Consider the following 10,354-nt stretch of genomic DNA (forward strand, 5'->3'; position numbering starts at 1 on the left):
TATTCAGGAGACTAGTCATACCATGTAGAAAGTGCAAATTTTTTGATGGAAATAACCAACCAAACAATAAAAAAGAAAAAGATTTTGGATCAACTGTTTTTGCTAGGTAGTTACCCTGTACTCTTCTATAAACATCTCAGGCATGATCGGACTAGTATATTATAAAAGATGAATTCGTCGTAATATGTACTGGTCACATTGACCTTATGACAAAACTTTTTACGTCAATAAATTGCAGATCTTAATTTTTAGGTTTTGTGTGTCTAAGTTCATTGCTGCAGTTTTTTTTTCCACTATAACAGCAGCACTATTGTGAACGTTTATCTGAATTCAGTTGTCATGTTGTCTAATATGATTCTATCAAAATGATTATAGTAAAATGCACAAGTTGATAATACATGATTTAGGTGCATCTAAAACAATTATTCATTTAAGTGATATCCATGGTTTATACAGCATGGGATGAATGTATAAATGCAAAATGGTCATCAATCATCAATTACGAGTTAATGTGAACAGTTTTATGGATGGAAATCTGGTTTTACATGTATGCCTTTCCTTCAAATGTTATATGTGCTTTTTGAGTTCATTTTGACGTGGTCGGCAGCTCCTATGTTCGTTACACCTAGGGTTGGCGAAATCATATGACAGGAAGTGTTTGCTGTAATATACATGCCTTTCCCCAAAATTGCCCTGGTACACGTATCTCTCGGTTCACATGTACGTGTATGTTTCTTCTGAAAACCTTCGCACTTAATACCCAAGGTTAAGATTTTCAGTAACTGATACAATTTTTTTTGCTATAAACATTGTACATTTTAATACATTAATATCGTCAAAGTTTATTGTGTAAAAGTTATTATGACACAGTCATAAAGTATTGTGTAATTTTAAAAGCTAATAATCGTAATGAGCGTAACAAGAGAATTGATATTGTCTTAAGTTGTTCTGGTCCATGTGTTTCTCTATGTCTGCACTTTTCATGGGTTCGCTAACAATATGGTTGATTGCATTGGAAACAAAACTTTCAGAAACTTACTAGGTGGAGACAAATGTTTTTTTTAAGGTTCGAAATACACATGAATTACACCTAATCACTTTTACTATCTATTGATGTATAAGCAGATTCAAATGATTCATGTTAGCTAGTATGAAAGTGACTCAATAAAGAAACATACTTATCCGCTGTTTCATTGTTTTTTCCAAATATTTGTTTGAAGATAAGAGAACATTGCTATCAACTGTCGTACATTGAATTCAGACTTTAAGACGATATAACTGGGAGTTAACGTTCAACTCGACACAAAATCTAAAATATCTTAACTAGTTATTTGTTTAGGTTTACGCATTATTCTCGAACTGTCGTCGGCTTTCAACACAATATGAAATATCATATCAGTAAAAAAAACAAATAAAGGAAATAAAAACAAAAACAGGGACAAAAACAGTTAATCATATTGCACCTAAGTTGAACATAATTCTTATTGTTTCGCATCGATAGACCTTACAAACACGCTTAAAAATTAATATTCCCTTGCATCCAAAAACTTATTTTACAGACACGGTCACAGTAGATGAGTAGAAGAGAATGAATTATCATATGCCATGTACCTTGCATAATATAAATATTACCTACTACAAGTCTGCAGGTAATTCGGTAGTAAAGGTCACACAATTGAAATGCAGTGTTAACAGCTAATAATTACATCATCATAACAAAAACCTACATTTGACATTCCTACGTAATGTCAATACATATAATCATGTTCCTTGATAGAAGAGTCACTTCCCAGCTCATTTAATATGTCAAAAATATTATCATAACAAAACTCTTCCGAAAATGGTTGGTTCCGAATGTATTGGGGGTCGTTTATATCATGTCATATCAACACTGATCTGCCCCCACGTGGGTATAAATATATGGTGGAACGTTATCAAAAACTTCATAAATCCGTTAAATGAGACAAAATGGAATACCGCTTGTTTATTTTTAACACAGTTCTTTACTTAAATGTAAGTTTAAATTTTTACATACAAATTATATACAAACTATTTTACTTTTGACTATTTAGTTTGAAATTTAAACATGTATCAGAAATATGATTTATATTGTAGTGTCAACTTTTTATGTTTGGTTTCTACTGGATTTTTATTGAATGAAAACAACTGAAACTCAAGTAAAACTATACAGCTAATCATTTAGACATACCATTAACTGACTGTTACATGAATGTTACAAAAAAAAATTCATATGAAATAAGTTACCAAAGTGCAGGTCATGCCAAGTATATACCGATGTAAATGTAAGTCTAAATAATCATTATAATATGAATATTGTGCTTTAAGTAATAGACAAAAGGAATACTAAATATTACTAAATATGTAATTGCATTTGTTCACATATTTTGAATATCAGAATATTTAAGTCATAATTTCGTTTTCCTCTTGTATGGCATATTATAAGAAAAAGTAATTCAATATTATTCACGTTCTCTCAAACCTTGGTTGCGTTTATATTTTTAATAATTTTTATTTTTACTGCCTGACACAGGATACAGTCATTGCGCATAGGTCTTAACATTGTATGGTGACTATAACGTCAATTTCTGTTTGACCTAATTGTTCTATCTATATTGAAATATGCAAATTAAAACAGGTATGACAAAACCCTCGGTGTTTTTGTTTGACCAATACATGCTCTCTAAATATTGACCTAGTTAGCTATTTATATTGACTTGATCGCCTTGACGTTTAGCCCTAAAATAAGATTTTGTATAGACTTTTTCCGTATTTTGTGTCATCAGCACTTACGAATCACTGACTAATCTACAATTGGAAAAGCTTTCCATCTTCTTTTCATAAGTTAAAACAAATGGCTCATACATGTATATGTTTCTTTTCATCGTCAGAGAAATCCACAAACTGTTCACACCAGACGCTCTAAAATATTTACATAAATTCAGAGGTTATCATTTTAACCCGTAGATACAGACTGTTCTTAAAGAATGTTTACTCTATTTTTTATCTCCTTGTTCAAACATCAAACTGGGATTTTTCGATTTTTCCATAAATAGATCATTTCAATTTGATAAAGCTATTTTTACTATTGCAAAAATAATTTAACTTATTAATCTTCTCCCCTATTTTGTAGATTTTCTTTCTTCGAGGAATGAAAGGTAAGTGTCAACAATGTAAACATTCTGTTTCTAAATGAAACACATTGAAATAGATATATATTTGACAAAGGCATGCGACAAGGCGACCACAGTATTGTTTTGACATAAATTTAATACGGGTCTGAGTCAGATGATCCGTTAATGTTAAAACCACAAGTCAACTAGGGTATGACTTGCAGTAACCTTACTATTGACATAAATAATATCATAAACGCGGAAACAAAACAATTTAAGGTTACATAGTAAATAACATTACTGTTGCAAAGTTAAAATGTTTTCAGAAATGAAACGATTTCTAAGTATGCAGGTATATTTCGAATAATTGCCCGAACTAAAAAAAATACTCGAATGGCTATGATAGCATACGCGGGTATCCGGGCAGACAGAATAATGCCTTATTCACTTTCTTGTACAACAATATATTACCGAAGAAAACAATATAGATAAAAAACATCCACTTCTTGAGAAAAAAAAAGAAAACACACGTAAAACTTAACCAGTGAAATTAAATGAAGGGAACATCTGCCGCTGCGTGGATCTCGCATGTGTCTGATATTATCAAATAATCAGATTTAGAATTAAAATTTCAACCGCTGCATATAGGCTAACGATATTCGGACTATAGTCGATCGCCAATAGAATAACGTCACGTAAAATCATACCTTTCCTGACTCTATAAGATTCTTGCATTTTCTGAGAGGGCTGTCTACAGCTTTTCGAACGTCAGACGATGTTTAGAGCTTGAGACGCGCCTTGCAAAATATGATTTCTCGGAATCGAACGTTACAAAATAAATGCTACAACAAAGAATAAAGTCTTTTTCTACTTTGTTTACTTCGTCTTATTTTATATAAATAAGACATGTTGATGTAATGAACAGTGTCTTGTATGACAATAAGCGTGAACAATGCCAATTTAATACTTTTGAATATACGACAATCTAGATAATACATTTAATATTCAGTTTAAGTTCAATAGGGCAACAATTTTAATATGTTCACAAATGTTACGAGTTAAGTTTTCCGTTTATGTATGTATTTCAAGTTGCATTTGTATCTATTGTGCATAAAAACTTTGTTTTTGTAAAAATATGTTCGGACGGAAGCCTCGAGACAGACATTTACGGACGGAAGCCTCGAGACAGACATTTACGAAGCATTAAGCGGTATACGTTTAGAGCAAAACAATGTCTTTTATTTTTATGTCAAAAATTAAAAAATTATGTCATAACAACCGGAAATAAAGTAACAGAACATAAATGTATCATTTAAAAATGATAAAAGCAAACTGTGCAATTAAAGAGATATAACATGCTATTTTGGCATAGTCTGAAATCCAAGTAAAAAACAAAAACAAAAACAAAAAAAAAACAAAACATTTTTTTTCATTCCCTTCACGCGTTTGTGTACGAATATGCGTCTTTAAGTTTCAAAAGTGAAATGCAGAGCTTTAATGTTATCTAAAATAACATCACATTCGCGGGATTAATTTTGACTTATTATCTACAAATGCGCAAATTATTTACTGTATGTTTGATAGTATTGTACTAAATACGATGGTCTCCTTTAAGTTTTCACATTCTTGTAATTTTTCAGCTGTGATTTGCAAACACGAAACGACAGATATGTTATTTTTACTCGATTCTTCATTTAGTATGTACGAAAAGCAATTCAGGCAACAACTGCAGTTCGTGACAAATGTGATAGAACATTTTCACATTGGTGCTGATAACATTCAAGTTAGTGTCTTGACGTATAATCACAAGGTGAACGAAAATCTGATTATATATTTCAACTCATTTTCAAATAGAAACGAACTTGAAGACGCCATTCTGAAAATACCTTACGTCAAAGGCGGAACTGACACAGGGGAAGCTATCCGTTATGGACGTACTCACATGTTTAAAGAAGAATATGGTGGTAGGAAAAAAGCGAATAAAGTAATTGTGGTATTTACGGACGGAATATTTTCAAATCCAACAAAAACGGAATCAGAAGCCAGGTTGGCAAAACTTTCAGAAATTCATGTCATTGCTGTTGGTGTTGGGAACGCACCAAATAGCAAAGACCTTAAATTGATAGCAAGTAATGACGATTCTGTATTTAGGGTCGACTCGTTTGACTTGCTTCCAACAATTGTTGAAAAACTCAGTAAAGAAACATGCAGAGGTAAGTTTTAACGACTTTCTCTCAGATGATTTTTTTTTAACTTTTGAAACTGCTTCGCTCACACGCAGTGTGCTTTTGATTCGCAATATGAAATTCGCATCAGATGAGTACGCTTGCGTCCAACAATTGTAATGAGTGCACATTCGGTGTGAGTTATTGTTTAACTTAGCGTTCATATATGGTTGATATTCCATACAATCTCAATAGAAGGTAATGTACACTGTATTCAGTATTTAAATTTAGATTATGCATGTGTTCGACTGCAGAATGTGCTTTCAATATACGAATTCTCGAAAAGACATTGTCCAATTAACAGATTAGGACTGTAAACCATTAAGCAAATTTAATTTGAAACTTGTAAATGACTACAAAAAAATGGCTATATTTCTTGATTTGTCTGGCTTATATTCACAAATACATCGACGCTTTATGATCATGATTCATACTCGATTTAAGCAAACTAGTAAGAACTAGTAATGTACTAGCAAGTAAGATGGTAGAGTTGCCTCACTCCATTAGACTTCTTATATGTATTATATACTTGGTGTGGCTGTAATTGTATACTGTTACAGATCCTCTATTGTCTTACTAGATACCATCAGAGGTTGTCCTATTCAGCGCTCTAGATTTACTTACCAGGAAGTATCACTCGGTTAACGAAAACTATATTTTTATATGGCCGAGTGGTCTAGAGCGTTGGACTTGGTGCAGGCCGTGTTGCCATAGATGTCAGAGAAGAGAAGGGGTTCGAATCCCGCTGAGGGAGCGACCAAATTTGCATCGCAAATTTGCAACCTCGCATCGATTCGAGAGTTGGGGTGTAGTTTAGACTTTATATATATATATATATATATATATATATATATATCACTTAAAGGCATTATATGGAGTTTTTTCAATTCACAATATGATAACATGTTCATACAGAATCCTATATTTATAGTTTCAATTTTCAGATGAAATGGACTACCAAAATAATCCGACTGAAAATGGTGAGTGTATATGCTTGTTGAAGAAAGATGTTTGCTTAGAGTTGATAGGGATAGAGAGAGCAAACAATCTTTGTTGCGGACTTCTGAATCAGCACACTATACTTTGGCTATCCTGCAGCTATCATATGAACGTATTTTATAATATATTAATTGTTTAATGCGTAAATATTGCAGAATGCAATTAACAGAATATCTTACGCTTACCCTTACCGGTGTACCTGGTCCATGCTCCCAGTTTTTAGTGGAGTCCGAGTTGCTCATTTGCTTTTGTTACTTTGTATGTATGATTTTAGTTACTATATGTTCTTTGTTGTGTATGTCTCTTTTCTATGTCTGGTCTTTGTCCCTGGATTACATTCTTTTGATTACCGCTATAACCTTGGTTCCCCTGATTACTCTTGCATTGATAAATGCAATTTTATTACTAGTCGCACGTTATCATCAAGAATATTGATATTTGACATTTCAGAATGCAAGGATAGACCATTGGATGTGTTTTTTCTTCTTGACAACTCAAACAGTATATGGTCGGTTAATTTCAAGAAAATGCTTGAATTCATCATGGACATAATTTCTAAGTTTGATTTGACGTCCACCAGAGTTGGTATCATATCATACAGCGATGATATACATCTAATGTTGTCATTAGACAATAAGATGAGTTTAATAGAACTACGAGATCACGTGACGAATATGAAACAGCTCACAGGAGGAACTGAAACTGGCAAGGCCATTCGATACCTCAGTTCTTATGGGTTTTCCGAAAGCAAAGAGAGACCAGAAGCTGCTAGAGTTGCTCTATTATTTTCAGATGGTAAATCAAGACATCCTATTGAGACTGTTAAAGCAGCTTCAGAAGCTAAGAAAAAGGGCATTCATCTTATATCTATTGGTATAGAGAAGGAATCAGATTTTAAGGAATTGAAAGAAATAGCAAGTAAACCTACGGACAAATTCATGTTTCATGTGAAAAACTTCGATGCACTTGATTCAATCAAAAGCGGCCTTGCACAAAAAGCATGTCAAGGTAAGTGATAGTGGTTATCAGATTACAAGCACAAGTAAAGTAGCGTCGCCATCAAAATTTATTACTTGAAACTTTAACAATAATTTTTTTCTATATTACATAATATTTGCAATTAATACTACTTTTATGGACTAGTTGAATACATGTTATTTATTTCGATTTTTGTCATTGTATGAAAGGGGAAATAAATCGAGTTAAAATGCATTAATCATGGTTCTCTCTTTGTTTCTTTTAAAGTTCAAGGAGAGGACGCATACAGAAAGACAGAAAAGGAAGGTAAGTGTTTATACGACATGAAACTTGTACTATTAACGTGCAGTATGTTCATTATACAAGAACAGTCGGCGTTATACTTTTCATTGTACAATAATGTAGCCATTGGCGGTTGTAAAGTTGGATACATACTGAAATTATCGTTATTTGTAAAACACACATGCGAAAGTAAAAGATTGTGAAACAAAAGTACTTCTAAACTTCGGTCTGTCTTAGCTTAGCCAACTTCTCTATATGAAGTTTATGACGTACGCAAACTATTATGGGAAATCGACGTCGGTATTAGCCTAATGGGACAATCTTGTAAGGTTCTGAATAAGTGACGATACAACGGAAAATGGTAAAATATTGAATTTATTCAAGCATAGCAAAATAATATTATGAAAATTAATTAAATTAAACTCAAAACAAACCATAGCTGATAACTTTAGTCAGTCTCGTATTTGTGACCAAATTTGAATATGCGACAATCCTGCAAGGCTCAGTAAAATTACTCATATATATCAATACATAACGTCTTGAGTGTAGTTTTGCTGAACAATTATAAATTTTAGCAAAATAACATTTATTTAGAAATAAATTATCACCCTTTCTTTAAATCTTCGTTCTTTGCTTTTATAATCAGTTTGTCGTTTTCATTTTTCAAACGGAACCCACTTCCTTTTGCCATATGGGACAAATTATTTTTACGTGACACCACAAGAACATTATATAGAAACTTACCAAGATGACTACCAGAACTTCCTTGTTTGATAATGCAATGATATGTTTTACAATCATTTGTTATGTACTTGTAAATAGTATATATCATTAATAAAAAAATGTTTTCTGGGACAAAGTCGAATTCAAAAGAAAAAAACCGTTAAGCGCGTCGCTTACACATGATATTTTGTTATTATTCTTTTATGTCCTTATAATTCAAATTAAATACAGAAGAAAGTGATTTCTTTTTTTTTCGCACGAAAATGACGATTATTGGACATGATTTTAGCCATATACGCTGATTATTCAATGAAGTACGAACATCGCGCGAAACGTCTATGAATTTGTCTTTAGAGGACCGCTGAATTTGGCGACAACGTTATACAATATCTGAGCTAACTTTCTTTAATAAAATTCATATTAATGAATATGGACTATCTAAATCATTTTATTAATCATTTATTCTTATAAATTTATATTGGTTAAAATGCACACAATGACAATATTCGTAGCACACATATAAGTCTATAGATTAGAAGAAAACTTATTTAACATTTTTACTTTCAGTTTGCTCATTTCCTAATTCAACTGATGTGACATTTATCTATGACTCCAGTACTATAGGAGTATATAGATCTAAAATAATAAGGAAAAGTATCGGTGGAATTATCAAAACAATCGACTTTAGCAGCAAAAAAATCAGGATTGGAATTCTATCAAAGACCTGTTCAAAACAAAAAAATATATTTTTGAAAGACTATAAGCAGAAGTCCGAGTTCATCAAGGCATTAAATGAAAAAGAATCAGACGGCCTGTCGCATCTGCTGCGAAAATACAGATTGAAATATCAAAAGAAATTACCAAAAAACAGTAGGCATCATCGATCAATAGTTGTTGTGTTTATTGATGGAGATTTGACGTTTCTTGAGACTGCTTCCAAAGAAAGCAAGAGAGTAGCTTTTAAGAGTGACGTATTTGTTATGTCTGTAGGTGAGAATATCAGTAAACATCACGCAGAGAAGCTTTGTGTTGAACCTAGTCATTATCTGTTTCATACTGGACACTATAGTGAACTACCGTACAAGATGCATGAAATGTTTAGATCAATCTGTACCACGTGACAGAAATATATGTAGTGGTGGATCACATGGAATCCCTTTTTTAATTCATAAACACCGAATTGCTTCAGTTACGTGATGTCTCTTATGAAAACATTCCATGCTATTTGTGCAGACCAAAGATACAAACTAGCATTATTACAAGCGTCCTTGTTTTTTTATTTGTACATTTTTATTTATAATTTTATATGTCTTGTTTTGTTTTATGAGTAAAACCGCTTTAATAGCCAAGACTTATGACTTTTTTTCTAGTAACTTACGCTCAATAATATAAAATATATATTGTCCGAAAGATTCATTCTATTACTGGTTTTAAAAAAATGAATTAAACGCAACTTCACCTTTAAAAATTACACAGACAGCGTATACAAACTTAATCCGAAGGCAGTTTTCAAGTATTTTATTACATTATAGAAATACAGATACAGCTGTGACAAAACACTGTCTCCTTCGCTTTAACCATGATCAACAGGAATACAGATACAGCTGAGACGGAACACTGCCTTCTTCGCTTTAACCATACAGCTAAGACAAAACACCGTCTCCTTCGCTTTAAACATGATCAAATGAAGTTTTTCAAAGCGTATGTATAACCTTTCCAAGAGAGGTTATCTCAGCGTTGCACTCATGATTACATGAGAACTGTGTTTATCATGAGCTGGATATGGTGCGGACCATATGCAAAATGGTATTATATAGAGTTAAACAACCGAAAGTATATTAATGCTATAAAGATATATAGATTTAAGATTATAACTTTTAATATGTGCCATTCCTTGTCTATTTGTTAGCCTTAATTTGGTAATACTTAGCTCTCATTTTTGCACAGTCAGCAGTAACCCTGGGCTGAACTACCGGAAGTTCAAGGGGGCAAAAGCGAACGCTTTAATGGGTTGGC

The 10,354-nt window shown here is 32.4% G+C and overlaps 1 protein-coding gene across 1 annotated transcript; it reads left to right on the top strand.

Annotated features, from left to right (window-relative positions):
• The first annotated feature begins 1,868 nt into the window (after positions 1-1,868).
• Positions 1,869-9,689, top strand: LOC148622440 (matrilin-1-like). Its single transcript, XM_088572342.1, has 7 exons — positions 1,869-2,013; positions 3,152-3,176; positions 4,772-5,344; positions 6,301-6,336; positions 6,806-7,363; positions 7,601-7,639; positions 8,906-9,689. The coding sequence occupies exons 1-7, from the start codon at positions 1,969-1,971 to the stop codon at positions 9,457-9,459; spliced, it is 1,830 nt and encodes a 609-aa protein (XP_088428468.1). The 5' UTR covers positions 1,869-1,968; the 3' UTR covers positions 9,460-9,689.
• Positions 9,690-10,354: the final 665 nt, after the last annotated feature.

Source organism: Perna viridis, chromosome 3, assembly GCF_037379345.1.
Source record: "Perna viridis isolate PV_CMFRI_1.1 ecotype Kerala chromosome 3, ASM3737934v1, whole genome shotgun sequence".
Taxonomy (NCBI): Eukaryota; Metazoa; Mollusca; class Bivalvia; order Mytilida; family Mytilidae; genus Perna; species Perna viridis.

Bases quoted from the DNA above. Each gene is read 5' to 3' on its own strand.
- LOC148622440 (XM_088572342.1), top strand. From the start codon at position 1,969: ATGGAATACCGCTTGTTTATTTTTAACACAGTTCTTTACTTAAAT. The intron at 6,337-6,805 runs GTGAGTGTATAT...TTGACATTTCAG, and splicing joins AAATAATCCGACTGAAAATG to AATGCAAGGATAGACCATTG. The intron at 7,640-8,905 runs GTAAGTGTTTAT...TTTTACTTTCAG, and splicing joins CAGAAAGACAGAAAAGGAAG to TTTGCTCATTTCCTAATTCA.